Here is a 25,742-nt window from a genome sequence, read left to right as displayed (position 1 = left end):
CAAGAGAGAGAGAGAATATTTTTAACTTGTAAGCATCAGTATCGGTGGAGTCTGAAAAAATTGAACTGGTCTGTTCATCGTCTGTTAGAAACTCCTACCTCTCCTCTCTGGAGGGGCGTCCATCTTTAAAGTTAAGAGGAAAACCCATTGACCGGTCACTGTTCATGGAGACACAGCTGGGTCCAGGGGAGTCTGCTCTCTCCTGCTGCTCTGGGCTTCAACACAACACACACACACAGATTAACTCCAATATCCATACTATCCGTACTTACTAGCCTTAGTTTGAGTTCGTAAGGGGTGTCAATTCAGATCGGAGGAAAATAAGTGTACAGAAAGGACCCGCTGAAATCGCCGAGTATGGATCGATGTACACTTTTCGTACTCAACGGCAGCCATCTTAGCTACGTAGCGGAAGAGGGCGGAGCCTGGCTGAGCCAAAGTCGGCGCATTTACACATAGCCTGCATTAATAGTCATTAGCTTTTATCGATTTTTATAGCTGCTAGGCGTAAAGAGTTCACCGTTATTTCCGGTTAGTGCACCACGGAGTATTCGATTTGGAACAACACTGACATCTGAAAATTAGCGCACTTAGTGAGTGTGGATAGTGTACTACGTTTAAGTGTACTCATGGAAGTATGGATATTGGAACACACACACAGAGAGAGAGAGAGCGAGAGAGCGAGAGAGAGAGTGAGAGAGTGAGAGAGAATATTTTTCCTAACTTTTAAGCATCAGTATCGGTAGAGTCTAATAACAATTAACTGGTCTGTTTTCATCGTCTGTTAGAAACTCCTACCTCTCCTCTCTGGAGGGGCGTCCATCTTTAAAGTTAAGAGGAAAACCCATAGACCGGTCACTGTTCATGGAGACACAGCTGGGTCCAGGGGAGTCTGCTCTCTCCTGCTGCTCTGGGCTTCAACACAACACACACACAGCTGTTACTCAGACTAATGATGGAGTCATGATACATCACTGCTGAGCTCTGTGATGGTCCACAGTCACAGACAGAGAGGTCCTCTTCTTACCTCTTAGCTTTGCTCTGGCGGCCATGTTCCCCAGACAGAGTGGTCCTAGAGGTAGGACCCCCCTCCTCTCTCTCCTGATCCATAGTAGACTGGAGACCTGGACACAAACACAACTACATATAGTTTCTGTGGATTGTATTTGAGTACCAGACAGGAAATGGCTGTAGAGAAGACAAACAAACATAGTAAGGAGCAGGGGCGTTTCTAGGCTTGTGAAACATCAGGGGCTTAGCCTAGAGGGAAAAGAAAAATGCGTGTGAGACAAACCTTACATATACCTGTATATATTAGTGCTGTCAGTTTAACGCGTTATTAATGGCGTTAACGCAAACCAATTTTATTGGCGTTAATTTTTTTATCGTGGATTAACGCTGTTTTGGATTGTCTAACGTTGTCTTTTTTTCACCAGCTGTCTAGCAACAACTAGTCACGTTAGAAAAAATACAACACCATACCGGATCTACACCGGAAACAAAACAACAAGCACGCTGCACAAACTTGTTGGGGCAAGCAAGGATACGGAGCGGGTGAAAAACTCCTTAAAAGTGTGTTTGGTTGTCACTCTGTTCGAGCCTGCACAAGAGTTCAATGTTGTTACATCTTTCTGACCAATCGCAGTTCAAGGCCCACCTGGGCTGTACCACTTCGGGGGGGGGAGCTGCTCAGTTACTCCCCTCTAGGCAAATTCGACTTGGATGCGATGTTGACAGTTGTTGCGGCTGTTTTGTTGAGCGATTGAGAGGTTGCGGGCGCACAGCTCAGGCTGCCAGACGGCGCTGTAAAGAACTTTTATAAACGCAATATTGTTATCTCGCAGTAATCAGCCCGACAGCCCCGAAACGTTAACCGCCCACCGGGAATTCTCCCGACTCTCCCGATTACCACTCCGCCACCGTTTGTGTGAGTGTGTGTGTGTGTGTGTGTGTGTGTGTGTGTGTGTGTGTGTGTGTGTGTGTGTGTGTGTGTGTGTGTGTGTGTGTGTGTGTGTGTGTTATTCAATAGCTTGGTAATGTGTATAGGCCTACGTACGGTAGGAATATTCATACTGGTTTAAATAATAAATGTTATAGTATTTCCCATCTTTGCTGAGCAAGAGAGTTTTGTTCGAAAGTTCAGTGAGTGAAACAAATAAAATCCTGGGCTATTGAAGTTTTACGGTAGGCCTACCACTGTCATGCAACCGATGTCTAGTGGACCGGGTTGAATTCATTGCGGGTCTCTCTTATATCCATCTTACCAAATATATTTTATTACTGTCCTTCTCAACACTCTCTGATCTCACTAAAAGGATAGCAGCACGAAATCGAGGGATATTTAGAATAGAAAAAAATTGTGTGATTAATCGTGATTTACCTATAACAGTAATGCGATTAAATAATTTAATAGCTTGACAGTATATATATATATATATATATATATATATATATATATATATATATATATATATATATATATATATATATATATACACACACACACGTGGACAAAATTGTTGGTACCCCTCTGTTAATGAAAGAAAAACAAATATATATACACATATACATACATACATACATACATACATACATACATACATACATACATACATACATACATACACTGTGTATGGATCTGACTGGGGATAAGATAGGTTAATTCACTTGAGGTGGTAAACAGTCTGGTTATGTTTTTAAACTGTTTATTCTCTTGCAGATGGACTATCTAGATTAAGGACTTGGACAGCAGAACTTTATAGCCATGAAGTCACTTTAGTTCCACTGTTTGAACCTCCAACATTGTGACTGGGACCTGGTGGTTTATAGATTTATAGGGACTTCATCAAACATTTGCCCCGTCTTATCTTATCACTTGATAAGGTTATGGGTGTATTTTCTGGTGGAAGCCCAGCCCTGACCTCATCATAAAGGCTTTACACGTAGTTCATTGTTCAAAGTTTACTTCCTCATTCGATCTGTCCTCACCGAGGAGCCCAGCAGCTCAATCTTTACTCAGTATAAGTACACAGGATACTGGCTCAGTGTCAGTATAAGTACACAGGATACTAGCTTAGTATAAGTATAAGTACACAGGATAGTGGCTTATTATGAGTATAAGAACACAGGATAGTGGCTTAGTATGAGTATAAGAACACAGGATAGTGGCTTAGTATGAGTATAAGAACACAGGATACTAGCTCAGTATGAGTATAAGTACACAGGATACTAGCTCGGTGTGAGTATAAGTACACAGGATACTAGGTCAGTATGAGTATAAGTACACAGGAACTAGCTCAGTATGAGTATAAGTACACAGGATACTGGCTCAGTATGAGTATAAGTACACAGGATACTAGCTCAGTATGAGTATAAGTACACAAGACACTAGCTCAGTATGAGTATAAGTACACAGGATACTAGCTCATTATGAGTATAAGTACACAGGATACTAGCTCAGTATGAGTAAAAGTACACAGGATACTGGCTCAGTATGAGTATAAGTACACATTCCAGGATTCCAGAATCATCTCACTTTATTTTGAGATGCTCCTGGAATCCCCATGTTTCTTTCTAAATAACTGACAACCATTAATGACTAGAATAATTTCATCACTTCTAGACTGAATTGAATTCTTGCATTCCATCCTTATCAGTAAATATACCAATAAATACTGATTTGTAGGGGTCCGATGCCCTAAAAATGTATACTTTTCCCACAATTTCATATTAAAGCTAAACATGATAAAAGATTCACAGGCTACAAAAATAATCAAAAATTCACCAAAATCGCCACATAAAATCTTTAGACCAAGCCTCACAAAAATCATCGAACAGAATTTGCTTTACTTATTTCCATTTGAGAAATGTTAGCCAATAAAGTTGGAGCAGTTAGCCCATTTTTCTTATATGATCATTTTGTTTTGTGTACCCATACACCCCACTACTAATAAACCCAAATTTTGGTACTGCAACCAAAGATGGTGCTATTTAAAAATATTATGAACTAGCCTTATTTCTCCTTAGGAGATTGACCTGGACTCAAAATTCTTTAATCATATTTATCTCTAAAATCAGATGCATTTTTCTCACCCTGGTCTTCTGCTCTAAAAATGTTTACTTTTCCCACAATTTCATAGAAAAGCCTAACGTCCACAGTCTCAACCCTTTTTGCCTATATGAAAATGTTGTTATTGTATAACTACCATACTGCTATCATTAGGTGGATACCATTAACAGTGCACATTTTCAGATCTGTACTCTTTCAAGAAAGCCCTTAATTGTCTTGTGAAATGTGTGCTTGGAGCTTTCTTGATGCTGTGTGCTTATCAATCTACATTTTCACGGTGTGAATGAGGCTTCATGCAGTTCAGGAATGTCAGTGGCTCAACGGGATAATGCCTTGTACTGGTGATGCTTAGGTTGAGAGTTTGAATCCTGTTAAAGCATTATGAACAAGCTGACCATGACATTCTGTCATTGTCACTCATTTAAGAAACACAACATTGAACAGCACCTGAAATTCATCAGGCAATCAACATTCCGGCTCATTAGTTTCCAAGAATCTGACTGCCCAGACACAGTATGGCGTTAAGGGGAACTTCTTCACTAACCATTTTTCCTTTCGGAATTAACTCTGTCATATTTATATTTCTCCCGTTAGTGTTCTTGACTACAAATGTTTAATTTCCCCAGAATTTCAAAGATTTCTCAGGTACAAGCTTTGAAGAAGCCCCTTAATTCACTTGAGAAATGTGTGCTTTGAGTTTTCTGGATGTTGTGTGCTTATCAATAGACATTTTGACCGTGTGAATGAGGCTGCAGTTCAGGTTTATAAGTGGAACCTCTTTTCTTAAATATGACAATTATTTTATATTTATATTTCTCCCGTTAGTGTTCTTGACTACAAATGTTTAATTTCCCCAGAATTTCAAAGATTTCTCAGGTACATGCTTTGAAGAAGCCCCTTAATTCACTTGAGAAATGTGTGCTTTGAGTTTTCTGGATGTTGTGTGCTTATCAATAGACATTTTGACCGTGTGAATGAGGCTGCAGTTCAGGTTTATAAGTGGAACCTCTTTCCTTAAATATGACAATTATTTTATATTTATATTTCTCCCGTTAGTGTTCTTGACTACAAATGTTTAATTTCCCCAGAATTTCAAAGATTTCTCAGGTACATGCTTTGAAGAAGCCCCTTAATTCACTTGAGAAATGTGTGCTTTGAGTTTTCTGGATGTTGTGCTTATCAATAGACATTTTGACCGTGTGAATGAGGCTGCAGTTCAGGTTTATAAGTGGAACCTCTTTCCTTAAATATGACAATTATTTTATATTTATATATCTTCCATTAGTGTGTTCTTGACTTTTAATTTTGCTCGGACCCCGTTAATCACCGCTTACGGTTATATTTTTGCCAAATATTATATTCAGGGCTAATTCAATTATATCAGTTCTCTCTCTCACACACACACACACACACACACACACACACACACACACACACACACACACACACACACACACACACACACACACACACACACACACAAAATAGTTAACTGGGAGTATTTTAGTAGTACTTTAGAATATATTAATGCATTTATCACCAATAATCATAAGAAAACATGACATTAAGCAAACTGTACCTTAGCTTCTCGGAGACTTCCTATCCTTCTCCTCTCTGATATACATACACACAATATCACTATATTTTTCTAGATCTCATAGACACTCTATCATTATCTATGTCTAGATCTCATACACAGTTTATCACTATCTATGTCTAGATCTCATATATGTGTGTGTGTGTGTGTGTGGGGGGGGGGGGGGGATCACCAGCAGTGCTGGTGATGATGTATGAGAAAAGGTAAAATGAATCCAAAAAAGTTTCAAGAGCTCTTTTACTTTAACTTAATATTTACAGAGGGCTCATGGATTGTTAAAAAACCAAACAGCAAAACAAATATAACTTGTCTACTTACAGGAGAAGGAGGATTCAGAGAACTATGGTGTTGCCAGCCTGAGAGACAGCCACCCATTGTTAACTCTCAATGGGGGAGGTTAAATAAGAGCTGGGACATACCATCATTGAATACAGAGTGGGGATCCATGTTAAGGTATGAGTACCCAAATCATCCGTTATTGCTATCAAATAAAAACAAATAATTTACTAAGTGAAAATATTAATAATTTGTGTTTCCATTTTTTAAGTAAATACAAAATTGAAAAATACTCCAGTTTCCCCCCTTTTATCTGCCAGATGGTACGGTCTGACCACAACAGAGTGCTCACCTGCGAGCAGTTGATAACGCGGTGTCCTTTCAGAGATGGCCGACTGTGATGAGTGTGGCAGTAAATGTTGCTCCCTCACAACGGGAACCACTGAAACGTCTCTTCCACAGAGTGGAGTCACTGGCCTCAAGAGTGTAAAGATCAGGGTACTAAACCGTTATCGACGCTCATAAAACCAACAGTAAGTCACTAATGTTACCAATAAACCTCCAAAGCACACTATACTCTTACAGTCAAAGAGATGGTCACAACTCGTCCTTTCAGCACAAAACAGGGAATGTTTGAATCCAAACCGTTTTCCATTGGAACCCAATGTGAGTTTTGTTCCTTTCCTGGACCAGAGGTTTCATATACAAATGCCCTCAACACAGTGAAACTACTTATTGATGTTCTGACCCATATTCTTTTATTCAGACAGGTTGTCTCTCTGAGATCAATATCTCTTTTACAGCAGGAACATGGACCTGAAACAATTAACCTGGACTGGTAACCGATTAATTTAGAATATAATACTACAGTGAGAATATATGATCAATAATCTCAAGGAAAAATGACAGCAAACTTTACCTTAGCTTCTCTGTGGTGAAAACGTGTGCTGCCCCGTGTCGTATGAAAGTATAAAAACACAAAAGGATCGAAAGTAAGATCCGTTGAAGGAAGAGATTCAGGTGTTAGCCAAAACACAAAGGAAGTGTTTAGAACCGAGACAGAACATTAATACGGTTCTAAAGGATCTGAGTAAAGATTGAGCTGCTGGGCTCCTCAGTGAAGACAGATCGAATGAGAAAGGAGGCTTTGAACGACAGCTAACTACACCTAAAACTATGATTGGGTCAAGGCTGGGCTTCACCAGAACACACACCCATATCTGTATCAAGTGATAAGATAAGACACAGCGAAGGTTTGAGGAGGTCCATATAAAGCTATCAACCCACCACAACCCTGTCATGATGGTTATGGGTGTGTTAACCATCACGACAGGGTTGTGACCCGCAAGTTCTGCTGTACTTTGTATCATCTGCCTTGAAATTATTTGAGTCCCAACGTGATGAAATACAATCTGATGAAAAGCTAAGGAAACACTTTTATTAATTTGAAGGAGAAGAAAACGACTAAAGTTTTCAGAGTTAGGAAACAGACAAGACAACAAACCTAGTAATGCGCACGCACACATACACACACACACACACACATGCACCCGCACACAGACACACACACACACACTCATACACAAAGCCATTTACCAGTCAAACATCACACAACCAGATAAGATAAGATCAACTGTATTACTCACACAGGGGATTGACTTGTTATTGGAACTCAAGCATCAAAAGTAGCAAAAAAAGTATTAACTGATGAATACAAATTCAAAATATAATAAAAACACAAAATAAAAATAAAACAGATAACACAACCCGATAACCAACCTGCAACTCTCTCTCTCTCTCTCTCTCTCTCTCTTTCTCTCCCATTAAAACCGCTGTAAAGTATTTGGTTACTTATAATAAAAGATGTCCACACATGGGTCCAAGTTAACTCAACGTCTTTACTCCATCCACTTCAGGTTGACGTCCGCCCATGTTTCAATCACGTGAAGACGTCTATCCAGGCACATCATTTACATGTGATCATACAATTCTATTACAACCGCAATGAGCCATTTTTTTCCGACTCGACTTTACCTTTATTTAAACTGGTTTGGATTGAGTCTCACCGCTCTCACGCGTTCGTCTGACCACGTGAAATCCTTTACCTTTATTACATTTAAACATTTATATTTAAATATTTAATAATTGAAAAAACGAATCCAGTGAGCTAGAATTGCTGACAGCGGCTCTAAATTGGCCGTCAATTGAGGGGTGACACTTAACGAAACAAAAAAAGCTTACTTGAGCTGGCTGCAGCAGTGTCAGCAGCATGTGCAGCAGCTGCTTCCGCTGCGCGTCGCTCCAGAAATCGAACCAATGGAGGAGCAGCACACTAAGCTCCTCGAACAGCTGACAACAACACACACACAAAACAGAATTAATTCAACATAATATATATATAACTAAGTTCCCTCTTTAAAATATTATTATAATATGGACTGAAAGTACATTAAAATATATCTTGACATGTTTTTACAAGTCTTCAAGTTAAAAAAAGGTCTTGTTTCATTTGTGTCTCAATTCAGGGGACGCATCCTTCGAAGGACGCAGTCTATGAAGGTGTGGCCTTCGTAGACCGTGATGGCCGGCCCAAAGGCCGAACAAACGTTTTTAAATGAGATGGTCTGGCCTATGGAGCATTTCCAGTTTGCGTAACAAGCCGTTAACACCCTTTACCTCGCGTGACGACGCGCCACTCCTCTCACCTAGCAACCCTGACAGCTGCGGTTGAAACCGGACGGGGGAGGAGAAATATGGAGCCGCTATATAATAATTATATAAAATATAATGTTAATTAGTTTAACGTTGGCTTTGACTCCCTGAAATACATGAAGTGCGACATGCTGTCTGCCGCCGGTTGCCGCAAGGCACCACCGCCGCGAAGTGCCACCGCCCGGCAGCGGGCATCCGGCAGCAGGCAGCGCGCGGTTCAGTCCACTTCAGATTGATGTAGAGGTTGAAGAACCAGAGACGTCGGTCGTGCTTTTGGCCGTGATAATATGTATTATATGATATAGATATCCAGGGTGCACCCTGGATATCACAAATCGGAATTATTTAATAAGCCCAGAATAAAAAAAGTTTGTAAAAAAAAAAGAAAAGAAAAGAGATATTTATAAGTAGAGTCTAGATAGTCCTTCTGGCAAGAGAATAAACTGTTTAAAGACATAACCTGTTTACCACCTCAAGTGAATTAACCTATCCTATCCCCAGTCAGATCTGTGTGTGTGTGTGTGTGTGTGTGGGTGTGTGTAAGGTCTGTCTCACTTGTATTCATTTTACTCTGAAATAACTTGAATGGACCTTTAGATGTTTGGGGATAAGCAGCACAGCAGTCAGGTAGCTATTTAAAGCTATAATAAACCGCATATTTTGTTTATTTAGGTGTTTGTGTATCTATATGGTGTGTATCTATGGTGTGTGTGTGTGTATCTATATGGTGTGTATCTATGGTGTGTGTGTGTGCATATGGTTTGTATCTATATGTTGCGTGTATCAATATTGTGTGTGAATCTATATGTGTGTATCTATGGTGTGTGCGTGCATATGACAGATTACTCCAGTTCAACCAGTGAATGAGTCTCTCCGGTCTCTTTTTGATGAAAGCTTCCTTCTCACTCCTCAAAGGGCCGTTCAGGATGCTACAAAGTTATGATTGCTGTGGAGACGGTATCTCGCAGAGCACGCAGAGATGTTCTCGTGTGGAAACATCGCCCTCTGCTGTCCACATCCGCTCACTACACACACAGGGACGCAAGATCGCACGTGATTTCCTTTTCACCAACTTGACATCAAACAGTACTAACACACACACACACACACACGCTCGCGCACAAAGTAAGGTGAATTGAATGAAGACTTTCTTCGTTTTGAAGTGCGAATATAAATCAGTCAAATCAGACTCATCCCTTTAATTAAAATGAGGGAGGTCATTTAAGATCAAACACAGAGCTGAAATAGACTCTCACTGTTACCAGGGTGACCAGAGGGTGCCGAACCTGCGTTGAGTTTTACTAATTAGCTCACCTGCCGCAGCTCGAGCGCCTAGTGGTTTTCTTAACTGGTTATTTCGTTGCATCTGGTGCGTTTCACTTAAGGGGGAACCGGACAGTACGTTGGCGTCCTCCTCTGTTTGGCAGTGTAGCGTCTCCAAAACGCGGTATGTTGTTGTGTTCCCAGAATCCAGAACGTGTGTGTAATGTCTGTTGAGCTCTGTTGTGACTTATTTGTCATCTCTTCCTGTTTCACAGGTTAAAGACTTTTTGAAGTAAAGAGGAGCATCTCATCTGGACCTGATGTGAGTAGAAATGTGTAGCAAAGCACAACTGCATTGACTTGTATGTTGAATATAAATCATTGATAATGTGTGAAGGAAATAGGGGATTGTGGTGGTTTAACTCTCATTTAAAATTTAAATAATGATTCTACCTGAAAGTAACATTTTAGAGACTATACATTCAAACTTGTCAAAGTAAGAAGTAAATCACTCTTGACTAATGACAGTCAAATAATCAGTATAACTTATTAAAAAGCTGGATGGGTTAATTATCTTAAACATTATTCAATATTTGGATGATCCCAAAAGCCCTGAATTTGTATTGTCATTCATTTATCTGATTTGAAGGAGATGGTAGATGTTGAACTGTGGGACAGTTGGACAGTGCCCAAGTTTGGGGACAATAATGAGCAAACTGTTCGTTCCTTCAAAGGTCTATCATGGATATTTAACTGCAGTTCTGTGAGTATCCCAACTTAACCATGAAGATGAACTGCGAACTGTAAGTCATTAGTTTCTCATTATTCTTGGGCACGTTGAAGTATTTTGGCTTCCTGGTGAGTAAACCCGTCAGCTGAAGGTTGATCTGAGTAGTAAGGATGTTTTATTGGTTCATGGGTTACTAAGGCGTTTGGTTTATGTTGATTTTAATGGTTTGTTAAAATGGTTACAGGTTCTAAGTTATTGTTGTAAGCTGGAGTAATGGGTTGGGTTCTGATGTCTTCAGTCTTCTTTCCAGCTACTCTCCTGAGCTCTGCATCTTCATCACATGAGTGTTGCTTTACTGATGAGGGTGTGGTCTGAGTGAGCAGAGGTGCATACTGGGATACAGAGCTGTCTGAAGTCTACAGGTCTGTAGACACGCCCCCTCAGGGGAAACCGAGTGTTTGAGAAACCGTCGTGATGTTAGTTACATGGACTAGAATGTTCTTCAAGATGGAGACAGGGATTCAGAAGGAGAAACACCAGGGGGAGATGAGGGGGCTCCTCATCTCAACGACTAAAACACAACTTCAGTCTGACACAGAGAACCATGGAACACATTCAACATTCCCCTCCAGGCATTTTGACTCCTCAGGAACAGTTTAATTTCCAAGAAGGTCTTATTCGGGGCCATTCCAAGATGGATCCTGCTCCTCAAGAGCCCTCCCCCTCCACTGGGTGGTCTTCTGAACAGATTACCTCCTTCCTGTCCTCAGGCTGACTAAAGCTGCACTGTTTGCATCTGTGAAGGCACCTCATTCAGGAAACCACTGGATTACAAAGACATGACTTCGGAGACGTTGAATCAACCTGGGACACATTTTGGAGACACCAAGCATAATCCATCAACAATGTGGGACGCCAGTGAAGAATGTTGTACATAATTTACGTCTCTGGAGACATTGATTGTTCTGTTCTGGGTGTCCTGGCAGGAGAGCTGGGGGTGGATGATGGAATGTTATTTGGCATGAGGTTTTTACCCTGCATGAGTGTTTGGCCTTTTGTGGCTCAGGTGTGTTAATTGGTTTGACATGAGATTGATGATTTTTAAGCATCGCTAGGGTTCTAGTGTGTGTGTGTGTGTGTGTGTGTGTGTGTGTGTGTGTGTGTGTGTGACCCCCACGCACACCTGGCAGGGGGTTCTACGTGTGTTTGGTTCCATCTGGCATGGGGTTCTACGTGTGTCCTGGGTTCTACGTGTATGTCCTGCTTGCTTTGACAGTGATAATGTTCATAAGGGGGTCTGTGTGGTTGGCTTGGGATATCGCAATCGTCAACTAAATCATACCTGATGGACGGCCCCACGTTTACCTGAGGCCTCCAGTAGACATGCAGAGCCCAGAGCGACGCTCCGGAGAGATATCAACACAGTAGGCAGGGAGGAGAGTATCCAAATCAAGTGTAAAAGGATGCAAGCGGTGTCTTCAGATCAGTGACTTCAAACTAGGACTACACCAATCAGGATCAATGGAGGATGGACACCTAAAGGCATTCCACAAGGAGAGTCTGAAGTTGGAAAGGGACATCAATGGATATTCAAGATGACCTTAGTGAGGTGGCTCTTCCTACCTGGCTGGATTGATGGAGAGCCCTGTGGATCTTGTCTTTCTCTCAGTTGCAAGTCTTCTCAGGCTGAACTGTATTTCTTTCGTACAGGACTAGCTGAACGATTGGTTCCCTTAAATCAGAACCAATCTGGGAACTCCAACTAGTTTGCTCTTCAAGCTGAAGTTGTGCTCTTCAGCTGAGGAGGTAAGGAAACCTTCACTGGGGCTTCAAGGTGTATAGAGGAGAACGTTTCAAAGTGTTCCATGGTACTTTGATGAAGACCGTTGCTGCGTTCCATTGGCTGAGAGGAAGAACCCTCACATCTTCCTCTTGGCCTTTCTCCTCTGAGAATCCTGGCGCCATCTTGAAGGATATTTCAGCTCATGTAACTGATGTCACGACAGATTCTCAAACACTTGGTTTCTCCTGAGGGGCGTGTCTATAGAACTGAAGACTTCAGACAGCACTGTATCCCAGTATGCATCTCTGCTCACTCAGACCACACCCTCATGAGTAGGGCAACGCTCTAGCGATGGAGATGAAGAGTTTGTGAGTAACGAGGGAGCAGACAAAGGTGATTGGAACACAATGGCATTTCAAGTCTGTAAATCTTTAAACCATGAAGATGGTTGGATAGTTAAGGAATTGGCCTTCATTTTATTATGGGCAGTCCTTTCGCTCAAATTCCCACTTCTCACTGGACCTGTCCATTTGTTGGCTGGCGTGATTTGCTGTTGGTGACGAGGCGTCAGGGGGACGTGGCAGGGCTATGGTCGGCTCTCTGTGAGCGTTTTGATTTGCTCTGTATGGTTTGTACCCTGAATAATGGAGATAATTGTTCTGTTTATTGTAAAATCTAGACACGGTTTTGTATTGAATGATTCCATTGTTTTTAGGCAAGGATTTGAGGTTTAAAGTTGTTGTGGGACGTACATGGTAGTTTGGTTCTTCGTACGGTTTTGAGTGATATAACTTGTACACACTGGGTGCATAATAATGTAAAGGTACACTGAATAGTAGTAATGACCAACAGCAACAAACAGACCACATCAAGGTAAGTCTGTTGGCTGTGTTTTAATGAAGACCATCGCTGGACTTCAGGATCTTCCTCCGTTCAGCTCAAGGTGAGGCGCTGGTTCTGTTTTTTCTTTGGTTGGTTCCGGCCGGAATCTCGGACGGTTTGTGCTTCCCGCCGTGGATGGTTCTGAGTGCGGTCACTTTATTTAGTCTCAATGGTTAGCATAGCAGGTTGTATGCTTGACAACCATCAGAGCCCACCTGGCAGTTAGTTGGACGTGAGTACCCTGAGGGAATCTGGCGGAACGTTCTGGATTGTATTTGCGTAACCTCGAGCCGTTGCCAACGGAGACTATTTTTCAGTTGGTTTCCATTGGGAATTGTTGCCCCTTATCTTAAACAACTTAAGTTTGATTAAATTAAATACATACTGACACGTACATCGTACAATATGTTGATAATTTCCGATGGTTTCGCCATACTTTTTACCACGTTGACGGGACTCTCGCTGCGTACAAAACAGTGTTCTACTTGCGGGCCCATTTCTGACCATCAGTGAAGGCTGAAAATCATTTCAAGGTGGAAGACAATTTGGCATTTCTTCAACGGAACCCAGCACCTGAATATGGCTGAGTAATTATATTTGATTTAATATCTATACTGCTTAGTGTTCTTTGGTACTTTAGCTTTTGTACGTTCTAAATATCTGGTGTCATTAATTGCCACAGAAGTTAAACCTTACCCAATGGAATGACGTTAAACAACGACCTTGGTGCTGAGTTACCAACTGGATAATATCAAAGCTAAAATAATGGCCGTCTTTCCCACATGTTACAGTAGAAGATACTCTAGAACTGTACAAGTTTAAAAAGGTAACATGTAGTTTGCCCCAAGGTGTCTGCCTCCTCACCCACAGCAAGACCTCCACCTCCTCACCCAGAGCCAGACGTCCACCTCCTGTAAGAAGTCCTCCAGAACAGGTCAGTGCTCTGGTGTCTGAGTAGTCTTCTCAGGTCAGTTTCAATGCATGGGCTGAACCACTTCTTTAAACTTGTGGACTGGTCTGTCTTCATTCCCAAAACGGAATGCTCATGTCTGGTCTCTCCAGTCTTTTCTAGCCTTGAGTTATAAAGTAATAGTTAAATGAATTGTGTAACTCAGTTTCGGATGAATCAAATAAGTTCATTGTTGGGCAAATGCTAACATAAACCTGCTGCTGTAGCTGAAAGGCGAGGCTGAGAGGCTGGGGACCGGAGGCTTGTGGTGCCAGGACGGACCGGAGACTGAGGCTGGAGACCAGGGGCCTGCAGCACCGGACCAGAGGGTAACCATCACCAAGCTCATCTGAAACACTGAAATCCTCTGTAGTTTAGGTTTGGTTTTGATCATTTTATGACTTTAAATTTGTGCCAAGCTGTGGTTTGAGTTAATTCATAGTCATATGAGCTATTATTGTTACTAGTTCTGCTACGACCGTAGTGGGTGAATTGCTGAACGCGTTAATCTGTAGACGTTGTCTAATTTAAGTGTTTAAATATGTTTAAATTCGTCTTTCATTTTACAAGTGAACCTCAGATGCGGGAGGTGGGGTGTGTTGCGTCCCCAGGTGATTTACTGCTGAGACCAACTGTGTTTGTAACCAGTCCAGGAATCCATGGCTGAAGGAGCTGATGGAGGAGCCGTGCTGAAGGCCCTGCCTGGTGGAGGAGCTGATGGAGGCCCTGCCAGGTGGAGGAGCTGATGGAGGCCCTGCCTGGTGGAGGAGCTGATGGAGGCCCTGCCTGGTGGAGGAGCTGATAGAGGCCCTGCCTGGTGGAGGAGCTGATGGAGGCCCTGCCTGGTGGAGGAGCTGATGGAGGCCCTGCCTGGTGGAGGATGTCGGTTGTGGGGTAGATGGAGCCTGACTCTGAAGTGATCATCACACTCACTGCCACTTCTCGTAGAATACTGCTACCACAAACTACCGGCGTTTGTTAATATACCAGACAACTACATCTGTTTTACCACATGTTGAAGCAAGACTTCCGCTGTTTGTTCCAGACCAGGACTCTGTCTGAGGAGAGCTGATGGAGGAGCCAAGACTTTGGAGGACGACATCACTCTACCAACAAGGATCCTCGTAAGTTTGCATAAAGTAAACAGAGTGGACTTGTTGTAACGCAGGATTAGTTTGTCCAGTACAAGTTAAGGCATACTACTGTGGTTGGTTACCAGACAAACTACAGCTCCTACCTTGTTACGAGCCATTAGAGCCCAACTACTCCTGTGTTTGTGACCTTAGATTAGAGCCAAACTACTACTGTGTTTGTGACCTTACATTAGGGCCAAACTACTCCTGTGTTTGTGACCTTAGATTAGAGCCAAACTACTACTGTGTTTGTGACCTTAGATTAAAGCCAAACTACTACTGTGTTTGTTACCCCACATTAGAGACAAATTACGTTTGTAACCAGACCAGGAATCTGGAGGACTGACGGAGAAGCCGTACATCTGAAAGGCAAATCCTGAGGACGACCAGGACTCTACCATCAAGGATTCCTTGTAAGTTTGCATTATCTGGACATAGTGGGCTAGGTAGGGGGTTGGGGGTTCAAATCTCGGCCAGTGGTGCCGGGTTCAAGTCCTCAGAATACAGTAATGTGTCCTTGAGCAAGGCGCCCTAAAGCCTACCTGCTCCTTAATGGCGTCTCTTTGGTTCAGATAATGTTACATCTTTTCAATATTGAACCTAATCCATGTCCTTGTTTGGTCCAGGCAGACACCCCTGAGCTGAACCTCACCTGATCCTGTTTGGTCGGGGGCAGACACACCTGAGCTGAACCTCACCTGATCCTGTTTGGTCGAGGGCAGACACACCTGAGCTGAACCCCACCTGATCCTGACATCCTGCTGATCCCGTCTCCTCAGTTCATCTGAGCCTCGTCCTCCAGAAGACCTGCTGAGCTCAGCGGTCTGAGGCTGATGGATCAAGGAGCTCCAGCGGGAGTGATCTTCTTGACCCCACATGTACCCGTGTGCTTCCACACGCCTTTCCCTCACGTGTGTCACTAACCTCACTACTTCACTGCTCTCCACTCCTTCCCCTTCTTCTTCCTTCTCCGTGGTTCGAACCTTTACTCTGAAGGAGTGTCTTCTTGAACCTTTACACTGAAGGAGCGTCTTCCTGCCCTCAGAGGGTTCAGCGTTAGGGTTGAGAGTCAGGGTTTAGAGTCAGGGACAGAGCTGGTCAGGGAGGACTGGTTTTACACAAACCTCTTCACTTGCTTTCTGAATGGTGGTGACATTTTGAAACGAATAATTTGGGAAAATGTTTTCCTCTGCTTTCCTTTACAAAAATATGTATTAATCTTCTGTCAAGTGTTTTTGTTTATATATTAAAATCCTACATGGACTTCTGCATGTTTGGTGCAGTTCATTTAATTGTCCTTTAACTTGGTTAATGTCAAGCTAAACTCCTGCAATACATTTAATAAACATGATGAATGTTTTTAAGCAATGTTCACAATCTATTTTGTAAAAATATAAAACATCCATATTACTACTAAATTCAAGCCTTTTCGTGCATTTAACAATGTACATACTGCCCCCGCAGGCCATTCTCTGCTACTACCACACGTTCAAACTACCAACCCGGTCTCACATCAATGTACTCTAGTTATGTTGGTTCCAACGGAAAACGTAGTTTGGTGTGAAACTGTTGTCCAAGCTGTCCAGTAGAGGGAGCTGTCATACACCTTAATTAATTACACAGGAATGTGTGTGTGTATTTATGTGCTGGTCTAGTTTGTCTGCAAATGCTTCCAGCAACAGGATTTGTCGAAACATGAAGTGAAAGAAATAAAAGCCCAGTTCACCGGATCTGAGGTCAGCTGCTGTCAGGTTTTGGATCATGAATGTATTGAGTGAACGAGGTCTGAGCTAAATATTATCGACCTGGAACTTGATGCGTTTCCTGGAGCTCAGAGAACGGCAGGACGCGTGTTTACCTGGTCGATAAGACCCTGAACGCAGACCCTGAACCCAGAACCTAAACCCAGACATCCTAAACACAGACCCTGGACCCAGAACATACAAGTGGCAATAATGTATGTGCTTCTCATAAATAAAAGCAAAAGGATAGTAGGTTATAGGCTCCATGAAATTAATGCGTTCGAACTTGAAACTGAAACAGTCGCTGTCGGGAATCACTGGCGAGGCGTCTCTTTGTCACCAGGACCGTGAACGCGCCTTTACCTGCTTCCGAGATGCAGGGCGCGCGCGCAATTATACGTAAACACACACACGGATCCGCCCAATTCCTTAAGTGACATTTTATGGATCCGTATCGAAACGGAATGAAATTAGTTGACAATGCTGTCTTGTTATCAGGCTAAAGCTTCACTCAACCGATTCGCAGCGTTTGATTCGGTGCATCGACAGATTCTTGGTCATTTTAAATCGATTTAGTTGGAAAGCCAAGACGGATCTTTGGCAGTAAGGAGAACTGTTTTGTCAGTGGACCGATGATCCACACATGAACCAAAGTGAGTAAAGTTATGTCATTGGTATAATTTATAGCCTCATATTCCGGGCAAGATAAAGTTAGAGAAGATGACCGTACATACACATTACATACTAACTTTAGTACTCTGGGTCCCGGATATATGAACCAAAACGCATATTACAAGATAACATTAGTATTCCGGGTTATATTACAATAGAAGGTAACATTTGGATAAGTATGTCAATTTCAAAATCGTTAGGGTTAGTAGTTGAAGAGGATGTTTTGGGAATGTCTAGGTCTGGAGACCAATGGGGGTGTCGCTGAGAACACAGGGTTGTCCAGTCGGAGTTCCAAGTTTATAGGCTTTATTGTCCAAAGGTAAGCGCAGGACTGTATGGAGGTGTGTAGGTATGTGTAGGTAGGATGATAATGTGTAGCTAGATGTGTGGTTAAGGTAGGTGTGGCTAAGGTATGTATCACAAATGTAACTTTTACTGTCAGGAGTAATGTATTGCACTGATCACCAGCAGGTTAACCTATTGGCGACATTACCTACTACTACACTACAATACTACACATGAATACTGTTGCCCGTTTATATAGAATTTGTTTGTTTTGGCCTAAACATACCTTGATCCCTACATACTTTAAGTGAGCAGAAACATGTCCACAACAAGTGTTTGTCAAGAGGTAAAACAAGTGTCCTTTGTCTTTCCCTCTCTCCCCAGACCTGCCCAGCCTGTCCAGCCTGTTACCTGGCATTTCTCAGCAGGTGAGTCATCAGACACACGCTTTCCTGTTAATCGTTTAAGGCCCGAGATTCTCTTGAATACATTAACACCTAGGGGGTTTCCAGAAAGGATTGGAATGAAGACGAGAAGGCTTAAACATTTTCCAGTTAACCTTACCAAAGTTACAGTTCATTCCAGGGGTGTATTCTCTGTTGAGTGTGATATCATACTGTGATTTGCAATTGGTCACTCGCTGTCTGATCAGGTTCTCCACAATGTCACTGTGGTGTATTTGTTATTTTTTAATATTTTATTTTTTAATATATTTTAATATTTTATTTTTTAATATATTTTTTAATGCATACGAAGACGTGAAATCCCCCCCCCCCCCCTTCTGGGCCACCCCTACTACATTAGTTTGGACAGCCACTGTCGAATTCCAGAGGGGCAAAGGCAGTAAAATATAACCATAAGTGAACCACTTGTGATAGGAGGCCTGTGATTGGTGGCTGCTCTCATAGACTAATGAGAGGAGGCCTGTGATTGGTGGCTGCTCTCATAGACTAATGAGAGGAGGCCTGTGATTGGTGGCTGCTCTCTTAGACTAATGAGAGGAGGCCTGTGGTTGGTGGCTGCTCTCATAGACGAATGAGAGGAGGCCTGTGATTGGTGGCTGCTCTCATAGACTAATGTCTTGCTTAGTCACAAGTCTTCACAAGTCTTTTGCCACAAGTCTTGCTCGTCCTCGCTAGGATGCCACAGGCCATGTATCCCATCGAGGTCACACAGAACGCCCATAACGTGTCGGTGCAAATCCCCTCTGAAGAGCCCAGGCTTGGTCAATGAAGAAGACCTTGGTCTGGGCAGCAGCAGCCCTGAGACCAGCCTCTCGATGCCCCCTCCTCAGACCCCAGTGGGCTGGACCACCAGCCCACCCTCTGCGAGGGTGAGAACATCGCCGGATTTGGGCATGCTAGAGCTAACACTACTCGCTGATGCTATCCCTCCTCTACGTCACTTCCAAGTGATTCAAATCGACGTAGCCTGGTGACAAGGGGCGGATTGTTGGCTGATCTTTCCCCCTCCTCAGCACAACGTATTTTCACCCATTAGTGTTGGGGGTAACGCGTTACAGTAACGATATTACTTTTTTGGTAACGAAGTAAAGTAACGCATTACATTTAAAATATCAGTAGCTACAATACTTTACTAGACTATAGTAACGCGTCTCCTGCGTTACCCAAGCCGTGTTTTCCTGCGGGTAAAGTCCTGATCTGTTGTGGTGCGTGCATGCGTGCTGCCCGTGTGTCTGCAGCGCCTGCTTGCCTCGGCACGTTGCCATAGCGATTGATTTGAGTGACGTAGCTGCTTGTGCGAAGGAGTGTTCAAGTGTTGGAGCGCAGAAGCAGGTGACACAGAAAGACACGCTGGTTGCAGGGTTCATTGTAGAAGACATGCTTCCCCTGTCGACTATTGAATGGCCCAGTTTTAGAAAAATACTAGATAAAATACCCGCGACTCGCAAGCCGATATCCGACAGGAAAACATTTTCCCAGTGTTATACTGACATTGAATCGAAGCTCAAAATAATTTTCGAGTCCTCCCTGGATCATGTGTCCGCCAACAACAAAAGTTACTTAGGATTCCTAAGCAACTTTTTTTCTCATGTTTTAAAGTAATGCTGTCTGTCCAATGCACCAACATTCCTAACTTAGGAATGATGGTGCACTGGATAGACAGCATTACTTGCATTACTACTCCGATTTCATTCTTGGTTTGATTTTTATCGCTGGGAATGAACAAAGGCACCTTGTTGAATGAATAAACATTTCTACATGTCAACCTAACATGAAGAAATGGAAATGTTCAAACTCAAGCTCCATAAGACAGTTGTGCAATCCAGCACATCCCTCTACAGTCAATGTTACAACTTTGCATTCACTACCCTGTGAACTGTGGTGGAAACACCCCCTTTGACAAACTCTCTTTTCAAACTTTTCTTTTTTCTTATTTCTGTCATCAAACACGTGCTGTTGTTTTTTCTCAAATCAAACGCTGTTGGATAACAACTTAAATAAGGTTTTGTTCAGCGATGTGGTCTTGTATGTCACGTTATTGTTGAGGGCGGCTGCATGGTCCTCTGACATTAAACCGACTGTGTTAAATCACGCTGTTCCCTGCCGTCTTATTTTTCACAATGAAGTCTGTTACACTGTTCATGTTGTGCTTGATCCTGCGATCTTGGCCCCACCGCTGGCACCCGAAAGCTAGCCGAGCATGTAGCCGCAGTGGGTCCTACTCTGGACGCAAGTTAGAATTAGTGATGGGCAGTGTTGGGCAAGTTACTTTAAATTAGTAACTTAGTTACAGTTACTAGTTACTTCTTTCAAAAGTAACTCAGTTTCTTTAAGTTACTCGTTGCTTTCAAGGTAACTAGTTACTAGGGAAAGTTTTTTTTTTTTTTTCTAAATGATCTTATTGTGTTAATGTGGCAAAGGACCTCCCTGGACAGCTAGGGAGGCTGCCAGTCCTCTGGCTTGCTTACACGTAAGTCCTATCCTACCACAAGCGCAATGCGCCACCTAGTGACCTGAACGTGCCATAGCAGTGTAGTAGTGTGAGTGCAAATAAATGAAATATTTCCATTGTTTCCAACTGTTTCCAACCCTCTACAAATGCACACACATTATTTTGGGGTTGATGTGGCATAATGTTCGACAAAACAACTGTAAAATTTGATCATTGTACCCAGTATCACTACGATGAAGCAGTGGATCAACAAAACACAACATACAGTATGTTTTGAAACTTTTGATAGGCATATTTATCGTAGCCATTGAAACAGGTACAAAGTATAGTTTTGGCAGTGCAAAAATTAAACTGTGCCTCAGACCATTTAACAACTGTAGGACTCAATAATAGTGCAAAACTGATACAATAGATGTTTTCAATGTAAACACAGTGAGGTTTATCCATTCTTTGTAACATTAACTCAAAACAGCTAAACTCCACCAACTGGAGACCTCATCATCAATAATGATGGGCAAACTTAAAAGTATTTTCAGCCTCACAAAGAGAAACTAAATAAATAAAAAGTACTTTCACCCTCACAAACATAGTTAATGTTGAACAAAAATAATATTTCCTCCACTCTGGCCGTTTAGATAAATAAAACAACTGATGAAATCAATAATGGTGGATAAAGTGCTTTAGTAGTCTATGTTAGTATGTCTATATCTATATCAGTCTTTGTCCATACATCTCCATCATTTGTTTAGCTGTGTCTGGGTTATAGACTGTGCAACAGGCTTTGTAAAATCAAGCTTTTGTTGTTTGGCTGGATTGGCTTCTCCTTTAGCGTCGGCGGAGCTGACGTTAGCAGCAGCATCACCTGTGTTACCTTCAGGGTCTTTTTCAACTAGCTTGGTAGATGCCTGTTGTTTCTGAAGATGTTTCATCAGATTAGAATTGCTAGATTTTGATGTGGCTAGAGTTTTCGAACCTCCACAAAGATGACAGGTCACCAAAATATTCCTTATGTCTTTTACTGTCAGAAAGGAAAAATAATGTGCATATTTCCATGAGAGAAATACAACGCCTTGACTGTCGTCGACTGCCGCCATTGTTTTAATTAATTTGCTTGCGCGTCGCTGCGTCACGTGACTCACGTCCGCTTCACGTCAACCACGGAAACTGTAGTCCTGGGTTATGCACGTGAAGTAACGAGTAACGAGCCAGTTTAAATCGCAGTAACGATAACGCGTTACTGATTTTGACAAAGTAATTAGTTACAGTGCTCGTTACCGCAAAAGTAAAGTAGTTACTGTAAAGCGTTACTTAATAACTTCTTAGTCCCAACACTGGTGATGGGTCATTCGCGACCGAATCAGTTTGAATGAACAAATCTTTTACAAGAATGAACCGAACAGATTCTTCTCTCTTCTCTCTTCGTTCTCAGACTCGACTCCTCCCAGACCCACTAGTCGCTGACTCGCTGTTCGTTCACTGACTGTGAGTGGTGAAGGGGGAAGAGGCTTAGTGAGCGAGCGTACCTTAATACAATTCAATATCAGTGACATGGTAAATGCATGCTGTCTTTGTACTTTCTGTGTCATACCAGATTAATCAAATATTTGAATATTCAATCTGTCTCGTTCTTTCATGGTTCGTTCTCCACCCGGGTCCCCCACCATCATTGCTAAATCAAGTTTTATTATCTTGCTGATATGTTAAACATCCAATAATCAACTACTTCTCCCCCATCCTGCTGCGTTTGGTTAAAGTTGTAATGTTGATTGATGAATTCCACGATCGTTTGAGAATGAGAACGAGGGAGGAACTGAGTCTGACTGACTCAGCTGAGAACCGTGCATTCCATGATTCGATTCACCGCTACCGGAAACTGAACGAACAAACGATTCTGAACGACTCTTCTTGGCGAACTGACCGACGCGAACTGAATCGAGGAAAAGAATCATTGAATCCATCACTAATATTCACAAAAATTAAAGCAACAGCAATGAAATGCATGAGTCTCAGGCTCCCTTCAACAATTTAATGAATATAAAAAACTACAATTTATATGAGAAACAAGAAAGGTCCCCTGAGTCTTAAATAAACAGTTTACAGTGCTTAATTTAGGGTGGTTTAGTTGCATTTTATGAACTAGGTGGCAACAAATTGTATAAATTGAATAAACCAATATTTCACAAAAAGTTTCCATTTTCTCCACTACAAATACAAGTATGGAGTCTATGTGTTGGAGGATATATCATAGCTCGTATAGCCTAAGTTATAAAACATGAAATATTTATTATCATTTTTTATCATCCTTTTCTGGGAAATATTTCAAGGCCCGGTACCAAGGGGTCCACGGACCGGAGCTAAGGTCAAAAGGTAAATATTTATTTTTCCTTATAATGATAATATGAGATCTAGACATAGATAGTGATAGACTGTGAATGAGATCTAGACATAGATAATGATAGAGTGTCTATGAGATCTAGAAAAATATAGTGATATTGTGTGTATGTATATCAGAGAGGAGAAGGATAGGAAGTCTCCGAGAAGCTAAGGAACAGTTTGCTTAATGTCATGTTTTCTACTCAAATGCAATCCACAGAAACAATATGTAGTTGTGTTTGTGTCCAGGTCTCCAGTCTACTATGGATGAGGAGAGGGAGGAGGGGGGTCCTACCTCTAGGACCACTCTGTCTGGGGAACATGGCCGCCGGGGCAAAGCTAAGAGGTAAGAAGAGGATCTCACTGTCTGTGACTGTTGACCATTTCAGAGCTCAGCAGTGATGTATCATGACTCCATCATTAGTCTGAGTGACAGCTGTGTGTGTGCTGTGTTGAAGCCCAGAGCAGCAGGAGAGAGCAGACTCCCCTGGACCCAGCTGTGTCTCCATGAAGAGTGACAGCTCTATGGAAATTCCTTCACACTTTAAAGATGGAAATCAGTCTATTGAGAAGAGGTGAGGATTTATCAGAGATTATAAAAATACACCATCTATCAAACGTCCATAAATCCAAATTCTTGTTTTTATAGAAGAGTCCAGCAGCAGAGAGCAGACTCCGCTGGACCCAGCTGTGTCTCCATGAAGAGTTACCGGTCTATGGATTATCCTCATAACTTTAAAGATGGACGCCCCTCCAGAGAGGAGAGGTAGGAGTTTCTAACAGACAATGAAAACAGACCAGTTCAGTGTTTCCCACAGGATTTTTTTCAGCAGCGGTGGTGTGGTCCCCCAACCCTCTAGGGGGGTCCGGGTGCATGCCCCCCCGGCCGAATTTTTTTTGTACCCTTTACATTGGAATGCATGAATCTGGTACACTTTGAGAGGAGAATATGCACTTAAATCCTATTCAAACAGTCCTGTGTATTACTGTAGATGGGATTATTGGTGTTGTAACTTTGCCTTTTGTGTCTTCATTTACAGATTTTTATATTTTTGTATAGTAATATTTAAACAAAAAATGCCACAACGCAAATATAATTTGCACAATTAATTTACAGATTTTTGCCTAATGCTTAAACACTAAACATGGTTGCTATCCCAAAAAGAGCGACAACACGCAAACACACACATAGGCCTACACACACACACAATACTAGAGGAAAAACGGCACGGAGGTTGCGGTTTATAGATACAATAAAATGATTGGGCTCAGAGGGTTTTTAACACTGGTGGTCATGTAGCGACACATTTTAGCAACTTACTTTCTCTCTCTCTCTCTCCGTCTGTCTCTCTCTCTGTCTGGCTCACTCTTTCCTTCTTTCTTCGATCTTCCGCTTCACTCGCTACTGCTAGAATCAATGTAACTTGGCAACCGTGTAGGGTAGCCTACTGCCAACAACTGCCACACTCGCTGTGTATTTTTCTTCTTTGATGTTGGTTACGTGACGATGTGCCGCGTGCTGCGCAATTTACGTTACGCGCTGTACATTTTCTAAAAGGAACTACGTAAAAAAAAAAAAAAAAAATTAGGAGAAGGATTTTTATTGCAGCGGCGGAGAAAATTCTCCGTGTGAACGTGGGGGAAACACTGCAGTTAAATGTTATCAGACTTCACCGGTACTGATGCTTACAAGTTAAAAATATTCTCTCTCTTTCTTTCTTTCTTTCTTTCTTTCTTTCTTTCTCTCTCTCTCTCTCTCTCTCTCTCTCTCTCTCTCTCTCTCTCTCTCTCTCTCTCTCTCTCTCTCTCTCTCTCTCTCTTTTTAAATGTATTTTTATTGTTTGTTAGAAGAGATGTACAATGTCACACAGGTTGTAATATTTCACACTGGTTGCATTTCTTTTTTCGACAATATAACAAGAATTACAGCATTTTAACAACTTACATTTTTATATTTTTGTAAACCCCATCTAACCCTAACAATCCCTGTGCCGAGGGGGGGGGGGCGGGGGTTCTCCTAAGATGAAAGTGTTTGTGCTTTACGTTGAAGCTTATATACTAATGAGAGGGGAGAGTTGCAAGTTTTTCAAAATAAACCAGTAAAGGGTCCCAGACTTTGTAGAAAGTTTTGGTTGATCCTCTAGGAAAGTATTTAACTTTTTCAATTTTTAAAAACATCATCATATCAGAAAGCCACACTGACGCCTCCGGAGGTAATTGGGATTTCCATTCCAAAAGTATTCTCCTTCGAGCAACCAGAGTTGCAAAAGCAATTACATTTTTCTTGCTGGTGGCTATCATTATCTCTTACCCCAAATATAGCCATTAAAGGGCTAGGTTGTAGATCTAGGCCAAAAGCA

The 25,742-nt window shown here is 42.1% G+C and overlaps 2 protein-coding genes and 1 long non-coding RNA gene across 14 annotated transcripts in view; 2 read left to right on the top strand and 1 right to left on the bottom strand.

The window, feature by feature from the left end:
* Window positions 1-25,742, bottom strand: part of LOC307083520 (protein NLRC3-like) — a 129,831-nt gene that overhangs the window by 9,323 nt on the left and 94,766 nt on the right. The window lies entirely within an intron of this gene.
* Window positions 13,534-16,696, top strand: LOC307083530. The gene is made up of 6 exons (XR_013812284.1): window positions 13,534-14,246; window positions 14,489-14,590; window positions 14,910-15,177; window positions 15,307-15,385; window positions 15,697-15,807; window positions 16,021-16,696. It is a non-coding gene; the product is annotated as an uncharacterized lncRNA (long non-coding RNA).
* The window catches only part of LOC307083454 (uncharacterized protein), a 74,929-nt gene continuing 66,752 nt past the window's right edge, over window positions 17,566-25,742 (top strand). For 2 of the 12 annotated variants that reach the window (XR_013812281.1, XR_013812282.1), the window contains exons 1-8: window positions 17,566-17,789; window positions 18,046-18,127; window positions 18,478-18,521; window positions 19,233-19,426; window positions 23,334-23,376; window positions 23,632-23,728; window positions 23,841-23,957; window positions 24,032-24,148. Coding sequence is in view for 10 of the 12 variants with exons in the window: in XM_079747346.1 (XP_079603472.1) it covers window positions 17,780-17,789; window positions 18,046-18,127; window positions 18,478-18,521; window positions 19,233-19,426; window positions 23,334-23,376; window positions 23,632-23,728; window positions 23,841-23,957; window positions 24,032-24,148 (704 nt within the window). In the remaining 2 variants the exon portion in view is untranslated. Of the gene's footprint in view, window positions 17,790-18,045; window positions 18,128-18,477; window positions 18,522-19,232; window positions 19,427-22,438; window positions 22,561-23,333; window positions 23,377-23,631; window positions 23,729-23,840; window positions 23,958-24,031; window positions 24,149-25,742 lie in introns of those variants that run through there. The other 10 variants (XM_079747347.1, XM_079747345.1, XM_079747346.1 and 7 more) reach the window with 8 other exon arrangements.

Source organism: Pollachius pollachius (genome assembly GCF_949987615.1).
Source record: "Pollachius pollachius genome assembly, chromosome: 1".
Lineage (NCBI taxonomy): Eukaryota > Metazoa > Chordata > Actinopteri > Gadiformes > Gadidae > Pollachius > Pollachius pollachius.
The sequence above is the reverse complement of the archived record's forward strand: the minus strand, read 5'-3'. Positions and strand labels throughout refer to the sequence as shown.